Source organism: Pecten maximus, unplaced genomic scaffold (assembly GCF_902652985.1).
Source record: "Pecten maximus unplaced genomic scaffold, xPecMax1.1, whole genome shotgun sequence".
Classification (NCBI taxonomy): Eukaryota; Metazoa; Mollusca; class Bivalvia; order Pectinida; family Pectinidae; genus Pecten; species Pecten maximus.
The window spans coordinates 91,912-109,244 of NW_022979433.1; the positions used below are offsets into that span (position 1 = coordinate 91,912).

Here is a 17,333-nt window from a genome sequence, read left to right on the forward strand (position 1 = left end):
ATATTCACACCATATCATCACAGCATAAAGTTCTACACACAATATACCCCTTGACCGATTTCTTTTGTTTGATCAGAAGGGTGTTAGAATATCTATGTGAGCATCGGATCACTTTATGTTTTATTGTTTAAGTGTGAAATAAATCTATCCCTGTATCCCAGTGTTAAATAAATGAAAATGTACATTGAAAGACAGAACTGGAAATCATTTTGATAGAAGTATGTTTGATATGATATCTTATAACCATACATCCATTTCATAAATAGTAATTCAAAACAAATAATGGATATGTATTCATATATATAGGAACAAATGTAAAGATAAATCAGGTTTTTTGTTGCATTGCAATTTGAAGTGGACACCTGTCCCAAAGGGTCCTTTAATCAAGGTCACAGGGGTCAAACTTATCTAAGAGTTGTCTAAATGTTTGTCTTAATGTGGCTGGTACATTCTGGAGATGATGCCTTGTAAAGTATGCAAAAAGAAATGGTCTTGACTTATCTTAAGGTCATAGTGGTTAAATTTTTCAAAACATTCAAAACATTGACTTCTTGCAAACATAAGCCTAGTATATTTGGTGTGTATGTTTCTGGGATGCAGCAACAAAGTTTGTGAAAAGAAATAACCTTGACTCATATTAACAGGGGTCAAATTTGTTAAAGCATTCAAACTACTTTTTTTGCTTAGCCTAAATCAAGGGGTAGAATCAAGACATTTCACTTGTAGAATCCTGGGATACAGGGATAGAGCACCACAAAGTTTGCATAAGAATTCACGTCAACTCATATTCAATGTTAGAGGTCAAATTTTTCAAAAACATTTTCACAACTTCTTATCTCAAACCAAAAGGCCTAGAATCAAAATGTATGACTGGTAGGTTCCTGGGATGACACCAAGCAAAGTTGACCTTGACCTTTATTCAAGGTCACAGCAGTAAAGTTTGTGATAACATTCAAATGACTTCTTCAAATGATTAAAAAGGACTAGAATCAAGATGTTTGACTAGTAGGATTCTGGGAAGTTTGTAAAAATAGATGATCTTCACTTATATCAAAGGTGATATGGTTCAACTTTGTTAAAATTCTGAATTTAGAGTCATTACCTACCTAAACTGCCTGGAATCAAGATGTTTTGCTAGTAGGTTCCTGGCATGATATGCGATATAGTTTGTAACATGAAATGTTCTTGAACTGTACATGTATTCAAGGTCAAACACTCAAATGACTTGTGCTTATCATTAAAGAAGTGAATACAAATCTAGTACGTATGTGATGCAGGCCTATTTGGCATGTTATTCAAACTGATCTGATATATTTTCTAGGATAAGTGGTCCTGTCAAGAATGCCAGACTAAGAATTCACCCGCACAAAGGTATTGTTCCTACTGTTGGAAGCTGCATCCAGATTGGCTGCTAGACATTCAGGGCAAGACACCCCAGTCAACTAGTAAGTACAGTAAGAGGCAGGTTATGGCGGTCCCAGGTGAAATGTCATCTTCTGATGGAGAAATTCCGGAATCTGGTGTATACAATGGTTGTTGCTTTGCCACACCAACATGTAGTCAAACAACCAATGAAAAATTAAATGGTTCCAAAGAAAAAGATGAAATGGTACGCAGACTAGAGGAAAGGATTCAACAACAATCAAGTGATTCAAGGTTGGGTGTGATTCTGAAGCCATTGCCTAGTAACATGTGTATGGCATGTCGTTGCCGTCCTAAAACTGCAAGTATCGTCCATGGGGGCACAGGACATCAAGTTTGCTGTTTCAAGTGTGCTCTTCGCCTTAAACATCAAAGGAAACCATGTCCAGTATGTCACAGACCCATACAGAGTATTATCAAAAACTTCATTTTGTAAAAGCAGAGAAAATAACACATGGCCTGCAATGTCATTTCATTGTCATATCATCAAAAGGCTGAAAAACATTTTTGATGCTATGTATGTTAATGTATTTGTTATGTGACGTACACTCACTTGTTAACACAACCATAATAACTTAATATATGAAAGCATTCCATGGATCTTACTTCTATCATTTTATTGCTATCATGTTTTGTCTGTTGTGCATAGTTCGTTGTTGACTTCTTCTCATGAACAGCTGGATTGATTTCAACCAAACTTGGCAGCATTCATCCCAATGAGAAGCCTCTTCAAGTTTGCGAATAAAAAAGGTTCGTTCCAATTAGAGACCAAAAAAGGGTGAATTTGGCACATCTTCTTAGTAAAGAACAATTCATATTCAAAATTGAGGGTCCTCAGAGCAAGGTCTACAAGGTTTGTGAATGAAAAAAATAAAAAAACAAACAAAACAGGTCAATAACGGTCCCCAAGGGGGTGCTTTAAAGGGTAATAACAAAATTTGTTAGAAAGCATCCTCTAGTAAGAGATTGTAGGGAGATTGTATGAAGAAAGTCGTTGTGTTCTGTTGAGGGCTCACAAGGGGCAAAAAGGGGCCAAAAAGGGGCCAAATATTGAAATCTTCTTTAATTTAAGTCTTCTCCAATTCCACTGCATAGATACCCTTGTGAAGCAGCACAAAGTTTGCGAACAAGAGGGTTGAAGCTCCTTGAGGGGCCCTAAAAATGTGCCAAAAATGGGTAAAATTTGGCACATCTTTAAAAATCCTCTCATGAAGCAGCAGTCTGTTTGACTTCATAATTAATTTATATAATTAGGGTCTTTAGGGCATGATGTACAAAGTTTGCAAAAAACAATTGATAAAAAACGGCCAAACCAGGGGATACCATAATGGGTTAAAATTAAACTTGCACCAATTTCAACCAAATTTGGTACAATGTAGAAGATATACTTTTGTGTTAAAACAAATGGCTGTGTCCCCTCAGAGGTCCATAAGGGGGCAGAAAGCGACCAAATGTAAAAATTTGTTCTTCAATTGACTTCACAAAAACAAAGTTTGTGAACAAAAAGGGGGTGGCCCCCTTAATCGGACTTTTTAGTAGGGGCAAAAAATTTCCTAAATTTAGAAAAATCTTGTTGTGAACCATATCTGATTAACTTTATATTTTAGGGGCCACTGTAAAAGGGAAAAAAATGACTTCAACTGATTTCAACTAAATTTGGTAGTTGAAATCAGTTGAAGTCATTTGAAGCATCCCTATTGGAAACCGTCTCAAATTTTTGAATTAAAAAGATGTACATGTACATGTATAATACTTAAGGGGCCTCACTGGCTTGCTGAGGGTGAGGCAGAAAGGCGGCCAAATGTAAAAATGTTACTTTATCAGCTTCATTTCAAACACAACTGTGTGAATTAAAAGCATATTGTCATTCTCTGTTATTGTATTGGCATGTATATAAGCTACAGAAACTTATACAGAGACTGGTATGAGACTTAAAAATTATAACAGCCTTCATATATAGCCATCTTTTATTTTATTAAATTTGTTATTGCTATTTCTTGAAGTACACATGTAGGTTCCTCTTGGTCAATTATTGTGCTCATTTAATTTTCAGTCTAATCTGGAAAACAAAATGGCCGACAGACAGCCATCTTTGATTTTGAAAGTTGAAATTTGACACGATGGTTCGGGATGGTCTGTCTGCTTTGTCTGTCGTCTTGTGCCATCCAACGTGCATAAAATATTCACATTTCAAACTTCTCAAGTTCTGCCAGTGGGATTCAGCTCTAGCTTACCCAAAATGATACGGAGATATTCCTGAGCAAGTGTTTTTTCTTTTCAGGTCAGTCTGAAATCCAAAATGCCCACCATGGCAGCAATCTTGAAAAACACATTTTAAATTTCTTTTCTAGTTCCACTGGTGCCATTGAACTGGAATTTGGTGAGGATTTTAAGGAAGGGGAGCCAACAAAGTGCAATTTTTTTTTCAGCCTTGTAAAAACTTAATTAAGACACATAGCAGCCACGGCAGCAATTTTATAACATGATTGCACAATCATGGTCTTGTCAAGTTCCACCAGTGGGATTCATGATATGGTTGTGACCAAGTTTTTTTTTTTTTTGGTTGGTCTAAATCCAAGATGGCCACCATGGCCAATAGTGCCACTTTACTTGCTTCTGAGTATGTATACTACATAAGTATAGTACAAGGGTCTTTAGAGTCAAATAACCCTTATGGCCCATGGGCCTCTTGTTTTTGCGGTACCATGGCATCTGGCAACAATCGACTTCTTCTTCTTCTTAACCTCTGATCAGAATTCAACAAAATTTGGGGGGAAGCATACCTTTGTAGCTTGGATTCAAATTTATATAATAGATAGGGCTGACTGCCCAACGGCCTGAGGGCGGGCCAAAAGGGGTCCATTAGGCTATATTGATATTAACGTTTTCTCTTGAACTAATGTAAGCATTGTATGACATTTGTATTTCAGTGGTAACATCACTAGGTGATTCGAATTAAAATATATGTAAATGATGGCCGGGACTGCATGACCTTCACTTGAGGAGTCTCAGGGGTGGGGGCAATAGGGGTTCTTTTTGAAATTCTGATACTGTTGTGAAAGTTGACCCAATATACTATATGGAATAACAAAGTTTAAAATATATATGACGAATCTGGTTTTTCACATGTTTTTGAAAATACAATTTGTATGAATTAGATGTTCTTTAAAGGTCGGTTTAAAAATTTCAAAAATGGTTCTGTGACATACAGTAGCCAAATTACCAAGAGCTCATTTTTACTCGATTTGGAAGTCTGAATTTGGCATTGAAAAGTGTTTCATACTATTATCAAAAAGAATAATAGATTACCAATTATTAACGAAGATATGTACATGTAATTCAAAATTTCCAATTGAAACTGGTAAGGGTGGCAACAGAAGAATATGTAACTTTTATTTAGGGAATGAGTATCATTATCTGTTTTCTTGTAAAAATGTGTCTTGCAACTTTGTAAAACTAATATATTCCAAATTTTTTCCTTTCAAATCCAAATGAAACTGAAATGAAAGGTCTATTGTTAATATATAATCAATGAGTCCTAAATGGACTTTCATTTTTTCTTAAAAAGCTTTCTCTTCTACTTTGGTACTGTATGAAACTCAATAATATGTAATAGTATGCTATTGCACCTAAATTGATAATACAATAACCAACAAACGTATACACAGTATCTATTTAATACCATTATTGTGCTGTTATTTGTTATGTGTGAAAGTTTGTTTTCAGTCCATCCAGTCATGCTTAATGTGAACTGTTACATTCCTTGTGTAACACGTACATTTTCATGTGTCAGTGTTCAAATAAAAATCCTGAAATCTATTATGTGTGAGGAATGCTTTTTCATTGTTTCCAAGCTCAAATTTTAAATTGCTTCCACATTCAGTTGTGAAAATATGACAATCATTCCAATAAAAAGTGTGGTTCAAATACCGGTAACTACTGACCAAATGCTATATTTTTTACATGTTATTTTATAATAAATTTGTCATGACCTTCAATTAGTGTACCGAACTTCCGTGTAATTCAAATTACACACCGTATGACTTCATGAAATATCTCATCACGACTGGATATATATATACTTTCCTGCGCAATCTATTTGATGCTTGAGTCAATCAACAATTTTCTTGTTTTGGTATTTCCTTTTTCCTAGAGATCTACATTTTTCAACTGATTTCTGTCGATCGTTACAGCACAATCAGGAAAATCCACATATCAAGTTTCTGAAACTTAATAAGTAGTGATGAGACAAGGATTGTTTATGGCAGACCACACATACATGTATACAGGGATTTAAATAGTCTATTATTAGATGGTAGGCTTTTGATAACCAGATTAGCAGATATTTAGACTAATGTCTCTGTTTCTGCAATTTCTTTCGTAGTCAAAATGATCACAAATATCATGGTGTTTCAATTGCTGTCATTATTTTATTCAAGAAATTACAAAACATCTAAATTTGTGACTGGAAAACAAGCTTGAAGACAATGATTTTTATTGATATGAGCTTCCATAATCTAGTGTCAAAGTGTCGGGACACCTTAACCACTCGGCCACCACGGCCCCGTTACAGTAGGCGTTGACAGAATATCACCACGTCAAATCAATGTTTCTTTACTTACTATTATCAAAATTTACATCCCAAAACGCCAGTACGACAATGAAATCCAATATTTCAAGAGCACAATGTACATCATCAGCGAACCTGCGACGAAAATCCACATTGTTACACTTTTTCTGGAGCTCTGAACATCCCGGCTATTAGACTGCATCGCATACGGTCACAGGGGTTCGGCGTTAAAATTTGAGTAACATATGACATTTATAAATAATCGAAAGACTAAAAATCCAACATTCACTCAAATTATAAAACCTTACAAAATCCATTTTTCAAGGCTTTAGAGAGAATATAAACTCTGTTTTTTAATGTTGTGATATTTCACTGAACAGCTGTCGTCACGTTAACCTTTATGGGGCGCCGTTTTACTATTTATTCCCATTTGGTGATATCACCTATTCAAATAGGTGATATCACCTATTCAAATGAGTGATATCACCCATTCGAATAGGTGATGTCACTTAAGAACTTTTCTAAGTGATATCACCTATTCGAATGAGTGATATCACCTATTCGTTTCATTAAGTGATATCACCCATTCGAATAAGTGATATCACTCATTCGAATAGGTGATATCACTTATTGAAACGAATAGGTGATATCACCAATTCGAATATCACTTAATGAAACGAATAGGTGATATCACTCATTCGAATAGGTGATATCACTTAAGAATTTAATAAGTAGGGTTGGTTTAAATTGAGTTGCTCTTGAGACAAATTCAACATGAACTGCAAAAGTTCATGTTGAATTTGTCTCAAGAGCAACTCAATTCATGACAATTTTTTCGAATAAAAAAGTCGGTATAGATATTAATGTCTCGAAGCGTGTGCAAGTCCAAATGGGGAAAAGCCCGATGAGTTCCGGATTGTGCATGTCAAGTCGGTCGAGTAAAATATTCCCAAATTTTAGGATTAAAAACAGCATTATTTTGTCAAAATAAAAGTATTTAGCATATCTGGTCTTTCATAAAATACAAGAATACATTATAAATTTGATAATTTTAATAATTATTCCATGTTTATAACAACAATGTAGAAAAAGTGAAATTGTTCCGCGGAAGGATTTTAACCATGTATTCATACGCACTGATCAGTGTTAATCTGGTCAAATTCATGAGCAAATGAAACAGATTAAGTTTGGTAGTTTCATTGAGTCCAACTTGATTAGAAATTGAAATATAGATATTGATGAAGGAAGGTTTTTTCCTTGACCGCATGGGTATACCATATTACTCTTCAGAACGAGGCTACCGCCTGCTTATCATTACTGTATAAAGGGCGATAACTCCTCTACCCCTAACGAATCAAATACTCAATAATTGGTATAACGAACAACCCTAATTTAACAATTTAGAAAGATAAGAAAATCTATGAAATATGGAATGAAGTGTAGTAAGGGGCGATAACTCTGTTATCGTTCCTTACGGAACGGAATGTAGACACGGCTACTTTTGGCTATTTAGCAGCACATATCTGGGATTTGAGGGCAAAGAAAACTGTCCGTAACTTCTTGATGAAACTGTCCACACTTGTAAAACTCGGCGTGATCTAGGTCCTGACATATTCGGTATATCTGGGAAAAATCTAGTTATGGAGATATTTGGGGCCAAACAGGCCAAAATCGACACTTTGACTGCTGGTTTCTATATACCTCGACCTGGAGAATTCAATCTGAAAGCTGACGAATTGACACTCCAAATATAGGAAGAAGAAGTAATTCCGAAGAAATCCGCCTGTTTGGTTTTTCGATATCTGTTACAGAACGGCCACAATAGGGCTTTAAAAATGGGTAGTATTTTGGCGAGGTCTCAGGAACGCTGCCGGACATACGTCATGAGTTTGCTGCGCATGCGCTAGATACGAAGGAATGTTCCAGCCGTTTGGCAGGTTAAATCTGTAGCGGTGAACTGGGTTGAATTTTACTCTCTATGACAGTAGTTTACTATTTTACAATGTCAAGGGCGGTGTTCCTGGATGTGGATGCTTTGTCACGATCATTGTTTGTTGATTTTCACCAACAAGCATGGAAAAAATCAACCCAGCGTGCAGAATGTCAAACAGATATTTCAGTAGCCTCGTAGGCCTAACGCTGACGGTAAGTAAACTTGTTTGTTGACGTTGATGTAAACAGGCGACGCTAAATATGCACGGAGAACAGTCCCTGATTAGTTGATATTTACTGTTGTGATACTTTGTCTCCGATGCTGATTAATTTTAAATTTCGGAAGTCTGTGTACCGTATTTGTTTGTGATTAGCTTGGAATTCGTCAGTGAGTGTTTACTTCTAAAAATAACAACGGGAATCTCCAGATTGATGTGACAATCCACTGGGAGACACGAATGTACTAGTTTTTTCATATTTTCTACTAATTCTGAAATTTTCACCAATTTTACCAAAAAAGATCTAATTTAACCCAACCCAGTCCATTTTTTCAGCAACGTATCTAATTATGAATTTTCATGGCTAATTTTCGACGGTCAAAGCTAGTTCTGTGAATCATATCCAATTTAACATGACCACCGTCTAATTCTATCGGGCTATCTAGAAATCATGAACTTTACGCTATTTATTTCATGACTATCTAAAAGTTTCTGACATCGACGAATTCTCATGGAACATGTCGAGAATTTCCCCGACAGTCTAGAAATGTCCGACAGGTTCCAGTTTTTTCTACACTGACGCTAATTCTGCTCCTCGAATCTAATATTGACGGAGCAATCCAGTTTTCGTAAAAATCGCCTAATATTAAACGTCATGACGAATATTGCGAGATTCGCCTCGGGCGGTTCTGTCGCGCGGCAATACCAGCACTGCCAGCCGTAGACTACTTTACCTGGACAGCAGCCATCCGTGACCATCGAGCCCCGCGGCTAGCCTCGACTTGGGAGCGCTCAGCCGTGAAGCGGTCCTACCATAATCACCTATACTTACGATGTCGGTACCAACTCGAATTAAGGGTTCAAGCTATAAATATGCGACACATACACGATAAGATACATACATAATGTATATCACATGATGTATATCTATATTTCTGATATCACATACGATACATTCACTTTTTTTGCAGATTGTTCCAGTTTTATTTTCATTAAATGTGCTGCTTGTACATCAATATCATAAGACACCTGAAGAAATAAAAGTATTACATTCACAATACGACGATTACATATTTATTGTTATTCAATTGAGGCAAATTTTGTATCAATAGGCGATTAAGCTGCGTACTTACCGTACGTTTAAAGCTGTTTTTACCCCAGAATCATATATATATACTTTTGTAAATTTTAAGCATAGGCAAACCTTAGCCAAGTTCCGTTGTGGTAATTTGAAATTGAAAATAGAGACAGGCCGGTATTCTCGTCCTCCCTTAGCATTACATGAGAGGAAAGGTATTTTATGTCAGTCAGGATTAGTAGAAGACGAGCGCCATTTTTTAATTGACTGTGAGTTTTATTCAGATATAAGGCGAATTTTATTTAGTGAAGCAAGCAATTATTGTCCAAACTTTTTAGAATTAAACCCATATGAACAATTTCATTATCTTATGACAAGTGATGATCTTCAGCCTATTTTAGCTTCTTCACTCTATCTGATGTATCGCAGAAGATCCTGTTTTACCTATATTTAACAGAACTTTTTACTATATTGTGTCTCATAAGTCTGGATGTGAATATAATTTTAATGCAACTTGTAAAGTTTTTATGACTTCTACTGTATTTTATATATCTAATATTGACACGTGACACGTTAATAAAATATTTTGTATTGTATTGTATTGTATTAATAAAAGAAAGAATATTGTATCGAAAACCTCTTGTCATCTACTTCACAAGGACACCTGGACAGTTGTTGATTACAAGGCCTGGGGCATTTCTAAATTGAACCTGCTGGTTGGCTTCCTGCCTTAGGCGAGAACACAGGTAAACCCCCGCCCCCTTTTTGGGATGAACTATAAGCTGGTTCTGTATTTAACATGACAAGTATATTAGTCCTACAATATAAGACTTCGAAGGTACAAACGTTATCTTTTACGTTTATTGTCGGGTATCAACATTTTTGTTATTTGCCGAACCTCTAAGTACATCTTCTTTGGAACAGATGCTTGCATCCGAGACCTATATATCAACTATATACGTCCCTGGTTATATATAGAGGAATATTGTAATTACCAATGGGTTACACTATCCGAGCTCTAATATATACAAGCTTACTAATAAGAAAATTTGAAACTGTATGTATCACATCGATGAGATTAGAGACTTGTGATATACAAGTCTCTGATGAGATATAGAAAAAGAACTGAATTATAAATCCTATATAGTGTCTCGCAAGTCCGATATTCTATAGATGTTTCTTACTGAATATTGAACTGTTTTTTATTATGTATATTATATATGAAAAAAAATAAATGAAATGTATGGTACATATGGTATTTTGCCATTTTTAACGCATCTTTACACGATATATCATTTCCATCAACATTCCTCAGCGATGTGACATCAACAAAGTGGTAAAAAGTTTTGTAGTTTGCTAATCTGTTTGTCTGTATCCATACATTTATAATGACGCCGAGGGTATAATATGTATGCATTTCATGTAACATGTTGAAACCGACTTCTCTGTGCATATTTTGTTATGTATAGTGTAACCAGTATAGTCATTATGAATCAAACATGAAATAGAAGATTTGTCAAAAAAAAAAGATGTGTTGAACTATCATGTCTTACGTTTGACATAAAGAAAACAACTGTGTTATATAATAAAATCTTTCAATTCAATTCAATTCATTTATTACTTTAAACCTTACGGTTTATCAGTAGTATTATCAGCAAAGCGTCAAAGCGTCGTCGTTCCAAGCCGATGTTTTTAATTCAATTTGTGAAACACCTGATAATAATAATATGTTTATAATATGTACTTATGGGCCGTATGGCCTAAAGTCAATAAAGAATTTGAAATTTGATAAAACGTTTCGTGTCAATCATATAAGATATTCTTTCCTTATATATGATCAGTGATAATCCTATATAGCTTTATGGATTCGTACGTGCTAACTTCGGAATAACATATATTGATATCAGAGAATTTGAAATTGTGTTTTACAGCACGTTCTAGATATCGCCTGAATTAGCTGTTTTTGTTTTCACTCTTATCAGTTTCTATGTTTGCAATATGACTACACTATTGTATACTCCACACACCACTCATTCATTCGATATTGCCGCTCAGAAATGTCATAACATCTGTATCGTCATTACATTGTATATTGATGCTGTCTATCTTTCGTTAAATTGCATTTTAAAAATAGTGAAGATAAAAAATTGTATGATGTCATTTTCAGCATGCTTATAAGTCGTAAGGATTGAATTGAATAAACATTTTAAACAAAAACAAGACCGGTCTATAATCCTTTAATTAATTCGATCGCTGTATAGAAAACCAAGGTACCGTTACAAAAACTAAATTGTACGGGTTAATGCCGGGGGCTAAGATCTCGCAGCGGTTGCTATGACTACTCTGTGTGTCAAGCGACCGCGATCTACTACCTGTTCACCTGTCGACACGGGTGACCAACTCAGACTTTTTATCTATGTCATTAGAAAAACGTCCGGATTACTGCTGGAATTTTACTTAACTAACATTTCGTTTCCGATATGGAGCTCCGGATTCGGAATCAGAACTTCCGGACTTGTGAGTACAAATATAACGTTACGGAAATTCGTTCCCCGACATTTCCGTCGGGATTGTGAGTTTTACGGACTGTCGGCGTCCAGATTTAGCGGGTCAGCTGTATTGGTATATACAACAGCAATACAAATACAAAGTGGAGTACGGGTTAGATATATACATATTACGTACAATTTGGATATCATGGGATTCAATAATAAATGCTCGTTCGTCGACGAATGCGCAAGTATCGCAGTTTTGATAGACATATTCGTAGGTTAAGTACCTGGTTAAAAATACAAGCTATACAAGCCAAAGACATATATATGTCTTTATCCTGCAAATGCCACCGCATTCTCTATCTATATACATATATGTATATATGTCTCTGATACAAGCTGTTAAAACCGAATGGGAAAACAATTTCCAAAATATGCTTACATGGAAACAAAATTCAAAAACTTTTCTTATAAATCTCTCGTATACTGTTTGGCTTTTATAAAATTTCTAAGCCGGATCTGTTCAAGATAAAATAGTTTCAGAGTTGTTTTTGATTAACAAAGCAATACCATAATGAAAACATAACCAGTGTTTTGACTTATTTGAAAATCGTACGCACAAGCACTTTTAACTTATTTTTTATAATCCTATATATTCATGTATATTGTAAGGTAAAACGACTAAGTATGTATGCCATTACATAATTTGTAGATTTGTCAGACATAAGATGAAATCGGATACATTTTTTTCAGAGGTATATGCTATTTGATGTAAAATAGATGGAAGTGCAAATGGATTTGGAGACAGTTTAACTCCAAAGTTAAACAGAATATGAACTGTAGATCTTGTAATATGTTCCTAATTCAACACGGACCGAGGAACTGTTGATACATACGAACTAGAATGCCGTTATACGAACATCAAATACGGACCTTTTATGTTTGCTATCTGTAAGGATGAATTGATCATGAAGACTTCTTAAACCCCATTTCGTCAGGTCTGTTTGTGTTTTGTTATATAAGAGGTGTGGTCGTTTTGTACTTATCCTGACCTAGGCCTAGTCGGGGTGTTCTCCATTCGCCCCCTTTTTAAAGTTCAAAGAAAAGTGTTGATATAGGAGAACAAAGGAAAACCAATTATAGTCTGTTCCATTTTAATTTTACCTGTGTTTTACCTGTAGTCATTTACCTGTGCTACCTGGAGAAAGTGGGGAAATAGAGATATATATACCTGTGACATGTAACATTAATATTACATTAATTTCATTTTATGGAAAATATTATAATACAAATGCGTTCATTCATTTAAGACACATTTTATAACATTACAATATGTTACTTTAAATACATTGTGCGATACACAACTACAGTTACATATCAATACATTTTAATTAAAAATTAATTTTTTTAGAAAGAATACATGTAATGAGTACTAATGACATAAAACTAAATTATACGACAGACATACAAATTGTATATAGATAATACATTTCAATCAGCAACATATATCACCAAGAAAGCACTAAATACATTAATTTCATTTTTATGGAAGATATTACAGTACAAATTCCTTCATTCATTTAAGACATATTTTAGATATCATTACAATATGTTACTTTAAATACATTATGCGATACATATCGACTACAGTTTCATATCAATACATTTTAATTAAACATAATTTTACCATATACATGTAAATTTCATGAGATGGAAACAATTTTTCTTGATATGTACATCCTATAGGTATAAGTAACCATCATGATATAATCAGGTAACAGGTGAAAAACACAGGTAAAAAACACAGGTAAATTTAGGTTAACTACTCTGAAATAGACTATAATTCTTGTCACAACACTTCCCTCGTTATAGGATTTTAAAAAGTGGGCAAATGGAGATACAGCCGCCTAGTCTGGCCTTAAAATACAGGTAAAAAATAACACGTGACCCCAGTGATTCCCTCAGTACCAAAATAGATCGTCATGGTCCATTGACGAGTTGTGTGTTGTGAACAGATTACATGTCAATCAATACCATAGGAAATAAAGTTAAATTGACATGTTAACTATGAATTTTACACTACTCATCCATGTATGCCTGTTGTCGATAAGTAATATACTTTAACAAAATAACATAGCGAGTTGAATCGATGTGATGGCAGCACGTTTATGTAGTTTTATCTTCGGATCACCAACACGTAGTGCATTGTGCTAATTATTTGAACAATGTAACACAACGTCAAAAGGTAACTTTATGACTCGTAACGCAATTGACAAAAGACAACATAATGATTTATTAATGTCCTGACCGGACCTCGAACTCACGAATTACGGCACCAAGTTGTAATTGCATAGCAAGAAATACCCGTAGCTTTAAAAGGAACGTTTCAATGGAGCAGTGATGGTCGGCCCGATACCCTGACATAATCATAGTGTAGCAATATTACTATTAATTTTATTATTATTTCAAGGATGTTACATCTGCTATTACGGCCTTACGGCCGTTCAGCTGACGACTGTAACATTTGATTTATACCACTTCGGAAGTTTGAACATAGATTAGAGACCAGCTGTCATATACCTTTTTAACCCCCCCGGGAAAGGTCCGATATTTGATAAAGCGATATGCGATCCTGGCTTAATGTCAACACGTACTGTTCTTTGTTATACCAGTCGTGAACAGATAACTCTTTTATTATATTTTCTTGATTTGTTTTTACTTAAAAAAATGTATTTACGTACATATTAAAACAACGTCTTCTTTCTGTTTGTAATGGATTTATTTCTATCCCCGTTTTTCAATACAGTACATATGCACAATATTTCAATCAATATTACCCGTCTAAAACATCATCATCATCATCATATCATCAAGTTCAATGAATACAATCATCACCATCATCATCATCACTATTGTTCTAGGTATACAATCATCATCATTATCCTTTAGGTCTATGAATACAATCATCATCATCATCATCATCATCACTATTGTTCTAGGTATACAATCATCATCATTATCCTTTAGGTCAATGAATACAATCATCATCATGAAAAATAATTGTTAATTTAAGACACTTACGCGACAATACTATTTTGATCTATGGTTTTCCTGAAATCAGAAAATGCATGACGAAGTACAAAATGCATTTCGTTCTCGACGTCATTTTTCGTCTAACTGCATTCAAATCGATATCCATTTATTCCTTTGGTCTGGCAGAGTTGGCTCAGTAAGTTATAAGATATAGTCTAATCAACTTATGTTAATGTGTTTAATTTTGCGAGGCATATTGCTATATGTATTGAACTACTCGGTATGGACGAAAATGACAGACACATTCTACTCCAGTATTTAATTATGACGTATATTTGAAAACTAATAGATGCGAGTAGTACGTTGAATATATTATAACCCTAAATATTTCGAACGGCAGCACCCAAAATTCGTGTAATGGTCTACGTGATTAGGTAAAAATCTTACACGGATGAAATGACTTCTGAATGCGTCAATTATACATTATGTATCATCAAAGACGTATATATCGCATGTGATGTGTTTCTGATAGCGTATACGTATACTCATTTATAGCCCAAAAACATTAACGGTTATCACAATTCATAATAACGTACGTTATAGGAAAATCCATTCTCTAAACTGCAATATATAGACGATCGTGATCCAAGTTTCAGGAACGAATCGTCCAGGCAAGATGTACAATTGAAAATATTGACATTACATTTATCGCTACTATTACTAAAATGAAATTGGCTCAAAGACTTATGTACAGAGATATTTTCTTCAATAACAATTAAAACATCAAAATGTTCTGGTCAATGAAGAAGCTGTCTTTTATTGATCATACTCATACATTTTGTAAATGTCCGCGATATAGCACATCAACACAACTTTGCAATTATTCTTACAGAAACTCCAATTAGAAAATTGTATAAGGTGAAACCCAGTACAACACACCTACACATATTTATACATATGATCCCCCCCCCCCCCCCCCCCTACACAGAACAATAGAATATTTTCACTAAATACATATACACATATAAAAATGTACATGCACAATTATATAGATATTATCAAAAACACGTTCATCTTTATAATACCGTCAGATATGTCATATGTCTCCGATACCATGAATCAAACGTTTGTATTCAAACTTGTGATGTACACTGAATGGTCAACAAATGATAAATGTTCTGCCTGATGAGAGTCGCCGAGCGATGTGTGCGACATCATAGGGATTCCATTAGTTCTGTTTCTAAATAGTAAGACAATTTAGGCAAACTTGCTATAGAAATGCAAGATATTTAAATATGTTTTCTTACATATTCCTTGTTGGAATCATGTATAAAGTAAAAATGTAATTTACCTAAATATACAAGCAAATATAGAATTTTTTTTAAAACATATTTTTTATTGCTTCAAATATAGGCATGAGGATTGGGCAGAAGTTATACAACTTATTAAAGCCCTCTCCTCCAACAACAATGTGACACAAACAATGGACATTTACATTAATTTTACGATTGACAAATTAGAAAGGAAGACAAAAGAGAGAAAGTGAAAGGAATACAGATAATTATACAAAAATGAATTCATGTCTAACAAAAATATTTGATTTACACACAATAACATAATATCTGCCTAGAACAAACTAACTACGTTTGCACGCTCCTTCATCTTATCATTGTCCTTTCATGCTCATTCCTTAATCGTTCTCCTTTTGATAATCAAGCTCCTGCTAGGTAATATAATATAGGTTTACAACAGGGACATAAACCCTCGGTAATTGCATGTATGACATATAGATATTTGACCTCTCATTTTATGAATACTTGGGTTAATACAGTAATACTGTGGGATGCATTTTGAACGAATAATTTTCATTTCAATATGTTAACATAAATAGATGATGGAACTCGTCTCCAATACTTTCATTGCAAAAATCTCCTTTATATATATATTATACCACCTTCCGGTCATGATACGAATTTTTAAATTAGATGTATGAAATTTAGTTAAATGTAGTGTATTTATTTCCGATAATATTGTTAATTGTGGAAGAACGAATCGTCTGTATCATTTGAGTCGGTACCGACATCGTAAGTATAGGTGATTATGGTAGGACCGCTTCACGGCTGAGCGCTCCCAAGTCGAGGCTAGCCGCGGGGCTCGATGGTCACGGATGGCTGCTGTCCAGGTAAAGTAGTCTACGGCTGGCAGTGCTGGTATTGCCGCGCGACAGAACCGCCCGAGGCGAATCTCGCAATATTCGTCATGACGTTTAATATTAGGCGATTTTTACGAAAACTGGATTGCTCCGTCAATATTAGATTCGAGGAGCAGAATTAGCGTCAGTGTAGAAAAAACTGGAACCTGTCGGACATTTCTAGACTGTCGGGGAAATTCTCGACATGTTCCATGAGAATTCGTCGATGTCAGAAACTTTTAGATAGTCATGAAATAAATAGCGTAAAGTTCATGATTTCTAGATAGCCCGATAGAATTAGACGGTGGTCATGTTAAATTGGATATGATTCACAGAACTAGCTTTGACCGTCGAAAATTAGCCATGAAAATTCATAATTAGATACGTTGCTGAAAAA

At 34.7% G+C, this 17,333-nt stretch overlaps 1 protein-coding gene across 1 annotated transcript; it reads left to right on the forward strand.

Moving 5' to 3' along the window:
- Positions 1–1,468: 1,468 nt before the first annotated feature.
- LOC117318638 (E3 ubiquitin-protein ligase Mdm2-like) lies at positions 1,469–1,810 on the forward strand (the record flags this gene model as incomplete). Its single annotated transcript, XM_033873600.1, has 1 exon — positions 1,469–1,810. A coding segment is annotated over exon 1 (342 nt), but the record flags the coding sequence as incomplete, so codon positions are not given.
- Between the last annotated feature and the right edge of the window lie 15,523 nt (positions 1,811–17,333).